The 18,041-nt window shown below is 36.4% G+C and overlaps 2 protein-coding genes across 2 annotated transcripts; both read right to left on the bottom strand.

The window, feature by feature from the left end:
• Positions 1–537: 537 nt before the first annotated feature.
• On the bottom strand, positions 538–1,907 carry LOC140807118 (uncharacterized). Its single transcript, XM_073163824.1, has 2 exons — positions 1,372–1,907; positions 538–1,224 (listed from the first exon to the last, which is right to left on the bottom strand). The coding sequence occupies exons 1-2, from the start codon at positions 1,412–1,414 to the stop codon at positions 836–838; spliced, it is 432 nt and encodes a 143-aa protein (XP_073019925.1). The 5' UTR covers positions 1,415–1,907; the 3' UTR covers positions 538–835.
• Positions 1,908–2,003: 96 nt separating this feature from the next.
• Positions 2,004–3,673, bottom strand: LOC140807117 (galactinol synthase 1-like). Its single transcript, XM_073163823.1, has 4 exons — positions 3,240–3,673; positions 2,768–3,088; positions 2,540–2,674; positions 2,004–2,425 (listed from the first exon to the last, which is right to left on the bottom strand). Exons 1-4 carry the CDS (start codon positions 3,561–3,563, stop codon positions 2,228–2,230), a joined length of 978 nt encoding a protein of 325 aa, XP_073019924.1. The 5' UTR covers positions 3,564–3,673; the 3' UTR covers positions 2,004–2,227.
• Positions 3,674–18,041: the final 14,368 nt, after the last annotated feature.

Raw genomic sequence — 18,041 nt, 5'->3', positions numbered from 1 at the left:
GAAACTATTCAATTATTAAGAATTAAACAACATTTTTTTGATCATCTTTTATTATTATTGAATATTACATTAATTTGTATAAATCATAAATTAAAAATCACAAAATCAATTATATAATTCAAAATTTCCCCGTGTTATTAAAATAAAAAATTATTAAATGAACAATCAGCCAAAAAATGAAAAATTTGAAAAAGAAAGATGAAAATATATATAGAGACACATTTCGAAAATTTGAGAGAGTAATAGAAATAGATGAGAAGAGAGAAGATATGAAGATATGTGATGTGAAGCGACAGAGAGAGAGTTAGAAGTTTTAAAAATCCATTCAAATCTTTGGGGTGAACCAAATACAATTTTTTACAATTTGTAGTTGTACCTTATGCTTTAATGTTTGTATGTCAATGAATTTCATGGAGTTATTAAAAGTTCATGGAAAATTTGAATACCTGTAGATTTTTATAGAGTTTATAAAAGTCAATGTTGAATACCACTTGACTTTTTAAAACTCCATGAAAGTCTATTTTGAATACCACAAGACTTCTATAGAGTATGCAAAAGTCTTGATTGAATACCTCTAGATTTTTAAAATCTACAAAAGTCATTAAAAGTCAATAAATTTCCTACGTTGAATATACACCCCTTAGTCAAAGCAACAAGAAAAATAAGTTGTTAAAAGAAATAATTTAAGTCAAGAAATATATCAATTTGATTCGGAAATAATATTTCCCTTCAGGAGGCAATTCCATTTCAGGTTGTCGGCACCCTCGGGTGCTTGTGCATCATCCCCATCCTCGAGTTAGGTGGTGGTGCCGTTGATTTAGCACCATTTCGTTTATTAGGCAACCATAGGAGGCAAGTCCATTTCAGGGTCATCACTTTCGGGTGCTTGTGCAACATCACCATCGTCGAATTCTTCTGGTATCTGTTTCCTGTTCGTAGGTGGTGGTGCGGTTGATTTAGCATCCTTCCCTTTTGCAGATGGAGTCTTTGGAGGCCGTGCCATTTCAAAATCGTCACCATAAGAAGGGTCATCACAATTCTTAGGTGGCGCCTGTTTAGCACTACCATTCTTATTGGCTCCCTGTTTTCCATAAGCCTGATTCAGACGGAGCCGTTGGCGGTGATGCCATTTCAGAATGTTACCATTGTTGGTTTCCTTAGATTCTGGTTTCTTCTTTGTGGGAGGAGGGGAACTTTCATCATCTTCGCCATCACCACCACCATCTTCGCCATCACCATCTTTATCCTTTCCTGTACCATCAACTTAACCATCACCATCTGTATCTTTTCCTAATGATTTTGAGTTCCCTTTTGCAGGTTGTGGTGTTGCAGCCTCTCCATCACAAGGGCCATCACATTTCGTGATCTCACTGGATTTTTCCTTTTTCTTCGTTGAAGGCTGAGTTTTTATCATCTTCGTCTCCGCAAGAATCGCCTTCACGTTTCTCGGTTTCTTTTGGGTTTTGATTTATCTTTTGTAGAGTGCAACGATTCATCGTCCTCATTTGATGAATCTTGATCATCAACCGTCTTCGCAGCACAAAACTCGCGTTATTTTTCCTCTTCTTCTATCAATTCTTGTTTCCCTTAATTCCCCTGTTGCAGGAAGTGAATTTGTTTCCCAAACGTCATCAGAAACTGCTTTCTTTTCCTCCACTGTTCTTGAAATCGGGCGTGTTGCATCAGAAAAATTTACAGTAATTATTAAAACGAGAAGAAAACAGCGAAGAAATTTCATGTTTATCACTTAATGAGGCATTTATAAAGAAAACATTTCGGTTTCCAATCTTTTCTAGTATTAATTTTTATCCATGTTATTTATTAGGCTCTTTAGATCCAAATTCCTCCCCGTTTCAATATTTATATCATATTCTTCTAATCATATGCTTTTTGGAAAAAAATTAAAAAGAAAGGAAAATAGAAACTCCTTTCACTATTCCTAGAATTTTCGAATCGAATGTATATAAATAAATGAACGTACCGCGCGGAACGAAATATGCATGTAGAGAATTTCGTTTATGTATAATATAGTAGTTGCAGCAAGAAATTTTTACATCCCTCGACTACATTAGGTACATTGCATAAAACCAAAGAGTACCAAATTTATATCATATTATATATAATATTTGCGTTACACACCCGACAAAAAGTAGGCCAAGTGGCCTACAAAATAGTTTATATTAGGACAACAAAGTGATAGGGGTCACACCCAAGTTTTGTGTAAGTTTTATGCAGCAGATGGTGCAGGAATGTATGACACAGCAGGCTCAGGCATGGAAGCCAAGATAGATGCTTTGGAGAAATCTTCGCCCTTGTAGTCGAGGGACTCGTCGTCATAAACATCCCACCATTTCTTGACAAGCACTTTTATATCGGCTCTGTCCATGTTCTCTTCTACACCAGTGTACCTCCATGGTTTAGATCCCTGCATTTTCCGTATTATATTTGATCAAAATTGAGCATAAATAAATGTGAGTGCAATAGGAATTTAATTCTGTACTTGATGTTATTAAGTATTTGAAGTTGAATAAGATCTTACGGCAGCACAGTAGTGAACAACTTTGGTCTTGTCAAGCTGGACATTCTCAGGGTGGCGCCATATGTTGGCTAGAACGAGGTTGTAGACATTAGGGATTGGCTTGTAGATGCTGTTGAAGAACATGTTCAAGAAATCCTGTCGATTTCGTGGCAAAAAATATTTCAGGATTGTGTTATGTGTTACATATTATATGTTGTTGTAACGCTGGAAAATGCAATGCAAATTCACCTGCTCGGCAAATGGAGTTGGAGGAGTGATGCGCAGAGTCTCAAGTAGGTTCTCGTAGGTCTCTTTGTTGGGCTCATACACAAACATGCCAGCATTGAAGTAGAGTGGTGGAGGGGATCCCATTTCAGCGGGCCAAGTCACCTTGTTGGGGACCTGTTGGCAGTACCCAATAGAGTACTGTTTCGAGTGGCTCCATGTCTTCTCACAGAAGCAGTCCATCACAGCATAGAAATAGCCGTCAGCCAAGTCGAACAGATGGTCGATGTTGTCGTAAACTTGGATGTCTGCATCAAGGTACACCATCTTGTTGTACTCCAAGAACTGCAAAACAAATATCATTCACCAAATATTATTATGCACGACTCAAATTTGTTTACTACCAACCCTTGTTAGCAAAATCAATACGATTTTCGAAATCTCGATTCATCCGTAATAAATAAATAGACACACAATTAATGAGCATATTACTTACGTTCCATATGCGGAGCTTGGAGTAGTTGATAACATAATAAGCCATGGCGAACTGAATCTGATTCTCCGGTGGATAAATCGGCTCGATTTCCTTCACAATGCAACCTTGTTCTCTCAGAATCTCACGATGTTCTTCAGGAACATCAGGCAAGATTGCCACCACAAGAGGGTAGGCACTCTTCACCTTCCTTAGACCCTTAGCCAATCCAACGACACCTTTCACATAATCGCCACTGCCAGCTAGAAACGTCACGTAAGCTCGTTTCGAATCGAGGGTAGGAGCTACTTTTCCAGGGAAATAATCTGCGGGGATTTGGGGAGACATTTTATTGGAAATTGGGTGTGGTTGAGGAGAGTTTGTAGGAAAGTAAAAGTAAGCAACACTTTCAAAACCCTACTTTGCTTGGTTTGCTCCTGAGCTTCAATAGCAGGACCTGTTGGCTTTAAATAGATGGCAAATGAAAGGTTGATGCAGTGTAAATGAAATTCAAATTTAAATGCAATATTCTTTTTTATTTTTATCGGGTTCTTTTTTTATTTTTGAAAAAAGAAAAAAATTTACGTGTGGATTAAGACATGCATGGGGTTTGTATGGAGAGAATGCATAGATCTTAATGAGCTACGTGATTCATTTGGTGTCTTTCATGGCTTTTCTCCATGAAAATGAAAACATATAAAAATGTAGGCAAAAAATTGTGTGAGACGGTCTCAAGGGTCGTATTTTGTAAGACGGATCTCTTATTTGGATCATCCATGAAAAAGTATTTTTTATTATGAATATCGATATGATTGACTCGTTTCATAGATAAAGATTCGTGAGACCGTCTCATAAGAGACCTACTCAAAAATGTAAATGTAATTACCAAGAAGTGAGATACATATACACCAAAATGATTATGGTATATCAAATGTATTAATTATATCAAAATACTCTCGGCCCCTCCAATTCAAATAATACAAGTAAAACATAAAGAACCAAAATCATCATGTAAATTGATTGATTTTTTTTTTATCTAGTAAAAAAATTTGGTTTGTTCCACAAATTCGATATATAAGCAATGATCAACAATGTCATGCCAGCAAATTAATCGTTATTCCGATGAAATATGAATAAAAACAAAATGAAATTAGCCACTTATAATTAAGATTAATGAAGATAAAAAAATGTTGACAACTTGAAAAACTTTTTTAAAAAATAGGTCAACTTACAAATAAATTTGGTTATTTCCCTTTCGATAAATCAAATTTATAAAATGTAGGCCGCCTATTAAAAAAGCTAGGAAGCCACGCGTATTGCTTCTAGTTATGTCTCTAGTTGAAAGGAAGAACGATACGATACGATACACCAAGCTAACCCTAAAAGCAGATGGAATATGCATTACTTTTATATCAGAATAAATTCGAATATATCATACTTTTTTCAGTTCGTGGAATTTCAAAAGGAAATTAAATAATACAAAATAAGAAAATTTAAATAATTACCGATTGGTCGGAGGCATGTAGGAACTAGAACAAGTAGTTTGAGAAAGTGATACCCCATGGATGAGCCCATTACCCCTGGCCCATTTTTAGCTCAAATGGAAGACAGACCCATTAAGGGCATATGTATTCTCTTATAATAACCAGGTTTGAACGTATGATAATGGATTCAATATATTGTTTTCAGCAGCACCCTTAGCTGCTCCCTCCATATATCCTCAGTCACTGACTTGAGCGTCGGAGGGGCTACGCCAGGACACCTTCCTGGCCGCCTCCTAACTGTCTTATTTGTGATTTCAGGCCCAGGGTAATTTTGAGCCCGTGTCTGGACTAATGACGCTCGTTGGGATTGTACCCTAAATTTCCCGTGAGTATCAGAAAAGATCTCAATTTCAACTGGGAATCTTAAGAAGTGGTCCTCTTGAAGGTTCTTGGCTAGCTAGCTACGCATTGCATATACTATTCTATCCGCCCACGTTCGAACCGTTGTATGTTTCATTGCACATTCCCTAATCCAATATTTACGTGTAACGATGAAAATAATATTAGAATCGAAAGGTAAACATTCATTCATTTTGCGAAGAAATTAATTCATGTGAATAGTTGGATATACGCGCTTTTCATTTAGTTATAAATAATCAGTGAGTTTTTTTTTTTTTAATGTTTCATAAACTTATTTCAAGAATAATGTACCTCTTATTCTTGGATTTTACTGTATAAATTAAGTTTATAACTTCGATTTTGAAGTTATTTGTAAGATTATGCGACGGAGTAAGGGTTTAGCAGCACGATTGGAAAAGAAGAAATGAGGGGAATAAACTAGTTATCTTTTTAACATTCCCAATTGAGATTTGGAAAAATCACTCCTAAAGTCTACCATTAATATTTTCATAAGTCAAAAATTAAAATTACTGAACTTCAAATTAATTCTCTTTAGCTCAAAATTAATGGATTTGGCGATGGGCTAATATTAGATTAGTTAACAAATATATACCCTTTCTATTCTTTGTTTTAATGGCCTATAATTATAAAGTTAGATTCCGATCAAAATAATTTGATTGTAAAAAGCACCACACAATAAAACTGATTTTATCTGTTTATAATCTTAAACCTAGCTAATTAGATGAATAGACCTTAAAATTGTTCAAAACTTAATTGGAAATTATTATTTTTCGATATTTTTTAGAGATAGCTAATCCCAAATGTTGGAATTATTTTGTGGCTCACATAATTTAATTAATTGTACGTAGATAAACTATCTAATAATGGATCCAATAAAATGATCTAATTAATTATGAATTTCTAAAGTATTAAATAAATTGACACGATCCACTTAATTTGTAGAAACTTATCCCAATTAGCTCTTCTATAATGGGTAGAAAACTGGTGAGGTTATATAAGGTTATGTTCCCCAAGGCACAGAGAATAACACATAATATATATGACACATATATTCTATATCACTCTTCTTCTCCCATCTAATACAAAAATAAGGTGATCGAGTCTCTATTGCCTTGGAAGATTCATAACTCCGATGTCAGATCAATCAATGGATTCTGGTACGTATTTATTGTTATTTATGTTATCTGATAATTCGACATGAATTCTTAACATGTTGTGATATATAGATATAATCACATGATTTATAGATTAAATGGAAAATGTAGGTATAAAGTCGCAATCTCGGATGGAAAAATAGTTCCCATGCACGTTGTTAGCTATCCCTGCTAATCAATTATCTTTATATAAATATATAATTACATGCATTGTTTTCCAAACAAAACAAAATTCAATAAAAGGACAATTTTCCCGAAAGGCAATAATATATTTTAAGGTAGAATCCGATCCCCAATTTTTTAGGGCCCTTAGCTTTGGGGATTTAAAGGTGGGGACAAGATCGAGGGAATAAAAGAATTTGAGTCTTATAATTACAAACTTAGTCGTTATTTACAAAATAGACTACGTATGACTTTACTCTCGGAATACAGATGTGTTATAAATTAAAACACATAGCGTGTAAATGGACATTAGTTTTAATTATGGATGCGCTCACTTAGTATTATGTAATGATTTAAATCCACTGCAATATAAGTATGTTTTTGTATGTTAGGTGCAAGTCTCTGCTGAGTAAAATAATTGAAACATGATGCATGAGTTTTGTATAGTTTAATATATTAGAGTTACATCGTACATATAACCCACTATGACTTTTGGAAAAGCGAAAAACGCTTGGTCCTATACAGTATCATATTTAAATTTCTAAAAAATGATCTAATCTATTATTTATATCGTATTATATTTATATTTCAAATTAGTTTGTATTCGTCAATTTTCCAATATTTCCATTCTCAGAAAAATAATACAAACACATTACAAGAATTGACGACGATTTGGATACACCATCAAATAAAAAATATTTACCTATCAAAATATATTTTATAATTAAATAACCAATGAATAACAAATATAATCTTAGAAAATTACAATTAAATATAAATATATAATATATAAGATGAAAACAATATCTTGTTGGCATTATAATTAAGCCCCTAATTTCTTAATAAAACATAATCTTAGAAAATTACAATTAAAAATAAATATATAATATATAAGACGAAAAAAATATCTTGTTGGCAATATAAGCCCCTAATTTCTTGATAAAACATAAGCCAAAACGTTTGAATGATGAGCAGATCCTTCCCACCCACTAAGCACATATATGAATTATAAATCAAAGTTACATGCTGCTAAAACATTTCGAGAAGTTGTTCCGTGACAATTACTATAATTGGTCTTATCACGTCCAACAACTCTGGCTGGAATATGAATGTCATCAATAGCTCTAATGCATTTACAACAACAACAACAACAACAACAACAACAATAATAATAATGATATAATAGAAGGATTTTATTACTTACTTTGAAATGAGTATAAAATCTTGCAATCTTTCATTGTTTCTAGCACAATAGATCCAGGTTTGACTATCATATCTACTGCAATTATATCTAATGCTTTCAACACTTTGTTGAAGTTTTGGCCAGTATTGAATTGCAGTCGCAAAATGTTTTGCGAATCAAACAATATCGAGTATTGTGGCCAACAATGAGTAAAAACATGACAATTTTTTTTTCAATACAAACATATCTTGTACTTCGTAAGGGCGTTTTTTCTCCGATGATAGTGCACAATTTTAAGAATACGTTGTGGTACATTCTATAAATTTCGTAGAAGTTTTTCTCCGAGGATAGTGCACAATTTTAAGAATATGTTGTGGTACATTCTATAAATTTCTCAGAAGTTTGCTGGATCCTGTTTGAATATTTTATAAATATAATCATATCTATATGAAGTTAATTATCGTTTATTTAGGGGATGATGAACACGTTCACAACTCATGTTATCTATAGGCATATTTAGCACGTAGATGAACCCAAGAATCTTAATCAACAAATACCGAATAATTTCATCTATTTCTTCTTTCTATTCCTCTTGTTCCATTTGTTCTTCTAGTTCATGCATGTTGATACTTGACATTTAAATGAACCACCTAATATCAAACAAAGAATTAAGATTTTAAAAAAAAACTATGAATTTATGAAAAAAGAAAACATTTCATGTTAAATAAACAACTAAAAAATTAAAAGAAAATAAATATAATTAAATAAAAAACTAAAAAATTGCGAATATATTAGAAATAATCCAAAAGCACAAAATCCTAAACAATTCAATAACCACAAAACAACTCAAATCAATACAAATAGTAATTTTAACATAATAGAACTCATTATTAATCATGTCCCCAAAGGTCACTCATCATTTCAATTTATATCTAATTCTGACCGTTCTTTAGTTTTCATTTTCAAAAAATCCATCTTCTTTGATCTCCTTTGATCTTGTATTAAGCAGATCACACACCTTGATATAGTACAATTATCCAAGTTTGGAACCTCCTTGATAACTGAAAGGAATGTTGCTCATAAATGTACAAGAAATTAATTAAAATATTATAATGTGTGTATCAGAAGTTATTGTTGTGCTCTAATGTTGTCAACACGAGAACACAACTTGCAGCGGAAATTAATTATTAACACAAAAATATAACTATAATAATTAAGACCAGATTTAAATTATGCACAAGTACGAATATTTGTGCGATGCCTCATGGTAAAACTTTAACTAGAAAAATATATAAATCGTTTACACCAAAACAATATTAGTGAAAATAACAAAATTAAATTCTTTGACACTCTAAGGAATTAAAACATGCATCAAAAACACAAATCAAATCTAGATGCATAAAACAAACACGTATTGCTTAAAACCAAACGAAACCACTCTTCGACCAACACTCTGCGTCAGTGTTGTTCTTCGAGTATTGGCAACACCAATCAGGAACATGGTATAACAGTGAATCAATCACACAAACTCTTCATAGGAAAATCTTCAACTCTGAACTATGAGTGTATTCAGAGACAAACTCCAGCAGCTGCGCAAAGTGATCTGTAACGCCCGAGATTTTAATTAGATTAATATGAGATTATTGATTATGACTTAATGTGGTTATAGTCGGGCCAGTCCGAGATTATATTGGACAAAGAAATATGAAAAGCCAAGATGTGGGCCGAAAGTGTTGCGCCCGGGCGGAAGTCTTTGTCCGCCCGAGCGCCAATGAGTGAACAAGAAAGTCGAACACTTCGCGCCCGGGCGGAAGTTTTTAGCCGCCCGAGCGCACTTGTACAAATTGCGAGGGCCGAGAGTTCCGCGCCCGGGCGGAACTTTATGTCCGCCCGAGCGCGAGACATGCTGAAGGGAAAATCGACATTTGGCTTTTGCTTGTACGTTGGTATATATATATATATATATATAAACATGCGAATCTTCTTCAGAAAAGAAGAAAACGAAGCCGAGGAAGGAAAATAGCTTTTGAGTTCAAAATTTGATTTTACGATCAATCCGTCCGTTAGATTTTGAATCCGACTTCGGTATTGAGTTCCTATCGACGTGCTACAACTGGACGTAAGTTTTACTACGTTTTGACATGTCTTGAAATTATGATGTTGTTAGAATTGAATACACGTCATATATGTTATTCTTGACATGTTAGACAGCGTAGAATCGAAGTCAGATTAAGAAACGGACTGAATATGGAATTGTTATGAATTTCAGAATGAAATTGACTGAGAAGTGATATCAGATTTGTACGGTGATTGATTGTAAATGTTTGGAATTGATATAGACTGATATAGTATTATCAGTATCGCAAGATTGTACTGTTATACTGTCAGAATTTGATAAAACAGAGACATTGTGATTTAATTAGAATATTGATACAGAATATTGATATTGTCATTGCCAGATTGAACAGTGACAGACTTGGAATCAAGACTTTGATTGTATCAGATCGACAGCAAGAAAGGTATAAATAAATGTTGATTCGGGATTGCACAACTCGAGTAAGGTTTGACTTGAGTTTCCCTAAATCACATACTTTATTTTATTGCATTGATATTGCAGATTATCAGATTGATATGTTAATGTATTGACTTAGAACAGAGTCAGAGTCCGAGTCTAGGGCAGACAGCCTAGCTAGGGCAGAACCGCCGAGTCTTTCTCAGAACCGATAAGACTCTAGATTTACGGTGTATCGAAGAGCCTTAGATGTAGATCTACGTCTATCTCAGACACTCGATACAGCATACCAAAGTCTAAATTAGATTGGGATCCCTAGATTTGAGATAAGATAATATTAGATCACGAGTCATTGATTCATGTAGTCAGACTAGATACATGTTTTGATGTTTGTTATGCTTTTATATATGATTTATATGATTGCATTTAATACATTGTTTATTCTGGGATATTTATATCTCACCGGAGTTATCCGCCTGTTGTCTTGTTTGTATGTGTGCATGACAACAAGTGGGACGGGTACAGGGTCACTGAGGTGAAGACAGATCGAGATTAGAGTGGTGATTCCGGACTTGGTCTAGAGATATGGTTTAAACACTTGATAGTTAGGTGTTGAACCTGAGATGTAAATTATTGTATGATGTTTGAGATTTATACTTTTATACTGATATGTATAGGAGTTTGATTCCATTACCTTCCGCATTCAAAAAAAAAAAAAAAATTAGACCCTGATTACTATAATTGATTAATTAGTCCCAACGATGATTAAAAAGATGATTAGCGTCCGGGTCCCCACAACAGGTGGTATCAGAGCGATAGATCCTTTAGATTGAGATAGAAGAGGCTAGTGAGCGGGGTAGATTGAGGTTTTCTTTCCTGCTTTTGAATGCTAGCATGTCTTACTGCTTTATTACATGTTACTTGTTTATCTGATTTGATATAGTAATATGTTTTATGGAGATTGGATCAGTACTGATTCTGATCAGCAGTAAGATGATCAGAGGAGGATTGCAACAGAATTGTTGTACTTGTTACTAATCTATTTGATTATTAGATATGCCTCCGAGACGAATATCAGAACAGGGAAGTACATCCAATCCTATAATGGATGTCACACCGACTCCAATGGAAACGTTACTGAAACGATTTCAGTCATTTCATCCACCGACCTTGAAAGGCACGGAGAACGCGGTAGAGTGTGAGAGTTGGCTTGATGATATTGAGATGTTGTTCGAATCCTTGGAGTATACAGATGAGAAGAGGGTGAAATTAATTGGACACCAGTTACACGACGTTGCCAAGGACTGGTGGATTACGAGGAAGAGAGCCATGGAGCATAGAGGTACGATTATTACCTGGAATATATTTAGAACTGAATTTTATCAACGATTCTTTCCAGTGTCGTACCGGAAGGATAAGGGGCGGAGTTTGCCAATCTAAAGCAAGGACAGATGAACGTAGAGGAGTACGCGTCAAAGTTCTCCTCCTTGCTGAAATTTGCTCCACATGTGGCTGACAGCGAAGAAGCTACTGCTGACCAGTTCATCAATGGCCTGAACCCCGACATTTTCACATTGGTGAACACAGGGCGACCGAATAATTTTACTGATGCCATGAACAGAGCTAAGGGAGCAGAAGCCGGCCTGATAAGGCAGAAAGGGGCTTCATTTGTGCCTCCAGCACCGAGACCATAGGAACCACCTTCCAGATTTGAGGGTGGCAGCAGTAGTGGAGGAAAGAAAGAATTTTTGAAAGCCAGAGGAAAGCAATTCAAGAAATCTGGCAGCAGTTCTTCCAGCTCCGATGGGACTAGACAGAGCCAGAGTTACACTGGAGTTTATTGCAAGACTTGCGGAGGAAGACATGCTACTGAGCAATGCCAGGGAGTGACCGGTAGTTGCAATTTCTGTAAACAGCCGGGACACTTTGCTAAAGTGTGTCCCCAGAGAGGTTTCCAAAGATCGCAGGGGGCCGAGTCATCGGGATCAGCAGCACAGATTGAGAGACGATCAGCTGCTGTTCATACATTTCAGCCAGCGCCAGCTCAGTCACAGCAGAGGCCGGGAGGAAGCCAGACAGTTGGTCAGCCTCCGAGACAGCAGGCCAGAGTCTTCGCTTTGACAGAAGAGCAGGCCCAGGAAGCACCAGATGATGTGGTGGCAGGTAACTGTTCTTTATGTGGTTATCCTGCTTACGTATTAATTGATACCGGTGCTTCACACACATTTATTTCTGAACGATTTGCATTAAGTCATGCATTGCCTGTAGAGTCTTTAGCTACTGTAGTGTCAGTCTCTTCGCCTTTAGGGACGGGTTTGATATCCGTGAATTCGGTTAAACATTGTATGCTACAGTATGACGGGCATGAGATTGAGTTAGATTGCATCGTACTTGGGTTGTCCCATTTTGATTGTATTATCGGTATTGATATGCTAACCAAGTACAGAGCGACAGTTGATTGTTTCCACAAGATAGTGAGATTCAGACCAGATATGGCTGAAGAGTGGAAATTTTACGGTAAGGGTTCTAGATCGAGAATTCCTTTAGTATCCGTACTATCTATTACTCGATTGTTACAGAAAGGAGCAGAAGGGTTCCTTGTATATTCAGTAGATTTACTGAAGTCGAGTCCAGCATTGGCAGATCTGCCAGTGGTACGTGAGTTTGCTGACGTGTTCCCAGATGAGATCCCGGGATTACCTCCCGTTAGAGAGATAGACTTCAGCATTGAACTGATGCCAGGTACAGTACCGATTTCTAGAGCTCCGTACAAAATGGCACCAGTTGAATTGAAAGAATTGAAGGATCAGTTGGAAGATTTACTGGCCAAGGGGTACATCAGCCCGAGTGTGTCTCCTTGGGGTGCACCAGTACTATTCGTAAGAAATAAAGATGGTTCGATGAGACTCTGCATCGACTATCGGCAACTGAACAAGGCAACAGTAAAGAATAAATATCCTTTGCCTCGTATAGATGATTTATTCGATCAGTTGCAGGGTTCTTCAGTATATTCCAAGATCGATTTGAGATCGGGATATCATCAGCTGAGAGTCAGAGATTCTGATATCTCAAAGACGGCATTCAGAACCAGGTATGGACACTATGAATTTATTGTCATGCCGTTTGGTCTGACGAATGCTCCAGCTGTGTTCATGGGATTGATGAACCGTGTCTTCCAGAAATATCTCGATGATTTTGTGATTATTTTCATCGATGATATTTTGATTTATTCAAAGAATATGAATGAGCATGCTGAGCATCTAAGAGCTGTATTGCGAATTCTAAGGGCTGAGAAGTTATATGCTAAACTGTCGAAAATTGAGTTTTGGCTAAGACAGGTAGTATTTCTGGGTCATATTATATCTGGTGATGGTATATCAGTTGATCCCAAGCAAGTGGAAGCCGTGATTTCTTGGCCAAGACCGACATCAGTACCCAAAATTCGCAGTTTTATGGGTTTAGCAGGATACTACCGTCGTTTCATTAAAGATTTTTCAAGTATAGCTAAACCAATTACTCAGCTGACTCAAAAGAATGCTCCATTTGTTTGGTCTGAAGAATGTGAGACCAGTTTTCTGGAGTTGAAGAAGAGATTGACCAGTGCACCGGTGTTGACTATTCCATCCGGTACTGGTGATTTTGTGGTTTATTGCGACGCTTCTCACAGAGGGTTGGGATGTGTGCTGATGCAACGAGGGCATGTTATCGCTTATGCCTCAAGGCAGCTTAAACCACATGAGACTCGTTATCCAATTCATGATCTAGAATTGGCAGTCATTGTCTTTGCATTAAAGATATGGCGACACTATCTTTATGGTGAAAAGTTTGAGATATATTCTGATCATAAGAGTTTCAAATATCTGTTTTCACAATCTGAATTGAATATGAGGCAACGAAGATGGCTTGATTTGCTTAAAGACTTTGATTGTGAAATCAAATACTATCCAGGAAAGGCTAATGCAGCAGCTGATGCACTGAGTCGAAAGGTATGTTCTTTATCCTTATCGACGATTGGTGTTTAAAATTTGATAGAAGACTGCTGTTTGTCTGGATTAGAATTTGAAACAGATTATAGACCGTTGAGACTTTATACGGTGCAAGTAGAACCAGAGCTGATTATGAGAATTAAGGCAGCTCAGCGAAGTGATCAGAATGTACAGAAATCAATATCGATGGTTAGGCAGGACATCGATCAGAGTATCAGGTACGTGATAATGTCCTGTATGTGAATAATCGTCTGGTTGTGCCGAATGTTTCAGATTTGAGACGACAGATATTGTCAGAAGCGCACAACAGTCGATTCAGTATTCATCCTGGTGGCAGAAAGATGTACAACGATTTGAAAAGACAGTTCTGGTGGAAACAAATGAAGACTGATATCGCCGAATTTGTTTCCAAATGTCTGAATTGCCAGCAGGTGAAGGCAGAAAGAAAGAAACCAGGAGGTTTATTACAGAGCTTGTCCATTCCTGAATGGAAATGGGATCACATTTCCATGGATTTTGTGACGCAATTGTCGCGTTCTTCCAAAGGTTGTGATGCGATTTGGGTCGTGATTGACAGATTGACCAAATCCGCATGTTTTATTCTGTACAAGATGACGTACAGATTTGACCAGATGGCAGAGATCTATGTTAGAGAAGTGGTCAGATTGCATGGACTGCCGAAGTCGATTGTATCAGATCGTGATCCTCGATTTACTTCGCACTTCTGGCAGAGTTTGCAGCAGGCTCTCGGTACGAAGTTACATCTGAGTACCGCATATCATCCACAGACCGACGGACAGTCAGAGCGGACTATCCAGACACTGGAGGATATGCTGAGAGCAGTAGTGCTAGATTTCAGCACTAATTGGCAAGATGCATTGCCACTTTGTGAGTTTTCGTACAACAACAGCTATCAGACGAGTATTGAGATGACACCATTTGAAGCATTGTACGGAAAGAAGTGCAGATACCCTCTTTATTGGGATGATATCTCTGAAGTGCCTGAAATTGGACCAGATATGATCAGAGATATGACAGAAAAAGTGAAGCTAATTCGGAAAAAAAATGAAGGCAGCACAAGACAGACAGGCCAAATATGTCAATGTTCGACGTAGACCGTTGGTATTTGAGGCAGGAGACCGAGTTTTCTTAAAGATTTCACCTTTCAGAGGAGTTGTCAGATTTGGCTAGAAAGGGAAATTGTCTCCACGATATATTGGGCCTTATGAGATTCTCGAGAAGATAGGAGATCGTGCCTATCGACTCGCTTTACCGTCTTCATTATCTGGGATACATGATGTCTTTCATGTATCGATGCTGCGGAAATATCTCCCTGATGATTCTCACGTGATTCAACCAGACGAGACCGAGCTGGATGAGACATTGAGTTATGTCGAGAAACCGATTCGGATTATTGATCGTAAAGAAAAACAGCTCAGAACAAAGATGATTCCTCTTGTAAAAGTTCAATGGACTCGTCATGGTGTAGAAGAAGCAACCTGGGAAACTGAATCAGATATGAGACAAGAATTCCCAGAGTTATTTCGATGATGTAAATTTCTTATACAGTTTTGTATATATACTCCTGATTGATACGAATAAATGCCTATGATTTCGAGGACGAAATCGTATCTTAGGAGGGAGAAATGTAACGCCCGAGATTTTAATTAGATTAATATGAGACTATTGATTATGACTTAATGTGGTTATAGCCGGGCCAGTCCGAGATTATATTGGACCAAGAAATATGAAAAGCCAAGATATGGGCCGAAAGTGTTGCGCCCGGGTGGAAGTCTTTGTCCGCCCGAGCGCCAATGAGTGAACAAGAAAGTCGAACACTTCGCGCCCGGGCGGAAGTTTTTAGCCGCCCGAGCGCGCTTGTATAAATTGCGAGGGCGGAACTTTATGTCCGCCCGAGCGCGAGACATGCAGAAGGGAAAATCGACATTTGGCTTTTGCTTGTACGTTGGTGTATATATATATATATATATATATATATATATATATATATATATATATATATATATATATATATATATATATAAACATGCGAATCTTCTTCAGAAAAGAAGAAAACGAAGCCGATGAAGGAAAATAGCTTTTGAGTTCAAAATTTGATTTTACGATCAATCCGTCCGTTAGTTTTGAATCCGACTTCGGTATTGAGTTCCTATCGACGTAGGCTACAACTGGACGTAAGTTTTACTACGTTTTGACATGTCTTGAAATTATGATGTTGTTAGAATTGAATACACGTCATATATGTTATTCTTGACATGTTAGACAGCGTAGAATCGAAGTCAGATTAAGAAACGGACTGAATATGGAATTGTTATGAATTTCAGAATGAAATTGACTGAGAAGTGATATCAAATTTGTACGGTGATTGATTGTAAATGTTTGGAATTGATATAGACTGATATAGTATTATCAGTATCGCACGATTGTACTGTTATACTGTCAATATTTGATAAAACAGAGACATTGTGATTTGATTAGAATATTGATACGGAATATTGATATTGTCATTGCCAGATTGAACATTGACAGACTTGGAATCAAGACTTTGATTGTATCAGATCGACAGCAAGAAAGGTATAAATAAATGTTGATTCGGGATTGCACAACTCGAGTTAGGTTTGACTTGAGTTTCCCTAAATCACATACTTTATTTTATTGCATTGATATTGCAGATTATCAGATTGATATGTTAATGTATTGACTTAGAACAGAGTCAGAGTCCGAGTCTAGGGCAGACAGCTTAGCTAGGGCAGAACCGCCGAGTCTTTCTCAGAACCGATAAGACTCTAGACTTACGGTGTATCGAAGAGCCTTAGATGTAGATCTACGTCTATCTCAGACACTCGATACAGCATACCAAAGTCTAAATTAGATTGGGATCCCTAGATTTGAGATAAGATAAGATTAGATCACGAGTCATTGATTCATGTAGTCAGACTAGATACATGTTTTGATATTTGTTATGCTTTTATATATGCTTTATATGATTGCATTTAATACATTGTTTATACTGGGATATTTATATTTCACCGGAGTTATTCGGCTGTTGTCTTGTTTGTATGTGTGCATGACAATAGGTGGGACGGGTACAGGGTCACAGAGGTGAAGACAGATCGAGATTAGAGTGGTGATTCCGGACTTGGACTAGAGATATGGTTTAAACACTTGATAGTTAGGTGTTGAACCTGAGATGTAAATTATTGTATGATATTTGAGATTTATACTTTTATACTGATATATATAGGAGTTTGATTCCATTACCTTCCGCATTCAAAAAAAAAATATTAGACCCTGATTACTATAATTGATTAATTAGTCCCAATGATGATTAAAAATATGATTAGCGTCCGGGTCCCCACAATCGATCACACGAAAACCTTCAGGGAGGAAAAAAGAAGTACGTAACTGATAGCATTGATTTCTTCCGTGATTTCATTTTCTTAATCCGCGGGGGTGTTGTAGAATTCATTGATGACGCTCGGGGAGAACTTGACAATCATAGTAAATAGTCTTTGATAGCATAATAAAAAGAGTCAGTGTTGTCAGCGGTGTTGACAACATCGAACTCAACATCAGCAATATCTTCAGCCACCTGTAAAATGTGAGAGAAAATTATAAAGGTATATCAGGAGTTACGCACAAAAATGCACAAAGAAATCACGAGGGTAAAGAAAGATGCGAGAGTAAATGAAAATAAGCAAGAGTAATTATCAGGCATTTAACGAAAACAAAAAATAATTACTCTTACAAAAGGAAATCGATTCAATCCATCAGCTCCAAAAAGTCTGCACGGTGAAGATAATATTTCCGAAATTTACCCAAAACACTAATTACGGTTATATCCCAAAATCAAACAGTAAAATTGATTCAAACTCGTGTTACGACGATTTCAAAAGAATATCCT

Source organism: Primulina eburnea, chromosome 12 (assembly GCF_022965805.1).
Source record: "Primulina eburnea isolate SZY01 chromosome 12, ASM2296580v1, whole genome shotgun sequence".
Classification (NCBI taxonomy): Eukaryota; Viridiplantae; Streptophyta; class Magnoliopsida; order Lamiales; family Gesneriaceae; genus Primulina; species Primulina eburnea.
The sequence above is the reverse complement of the archived record's forward strand: the minus strand, read 5'-3'. Positions and strand labels throughout refer to the sequence as shown.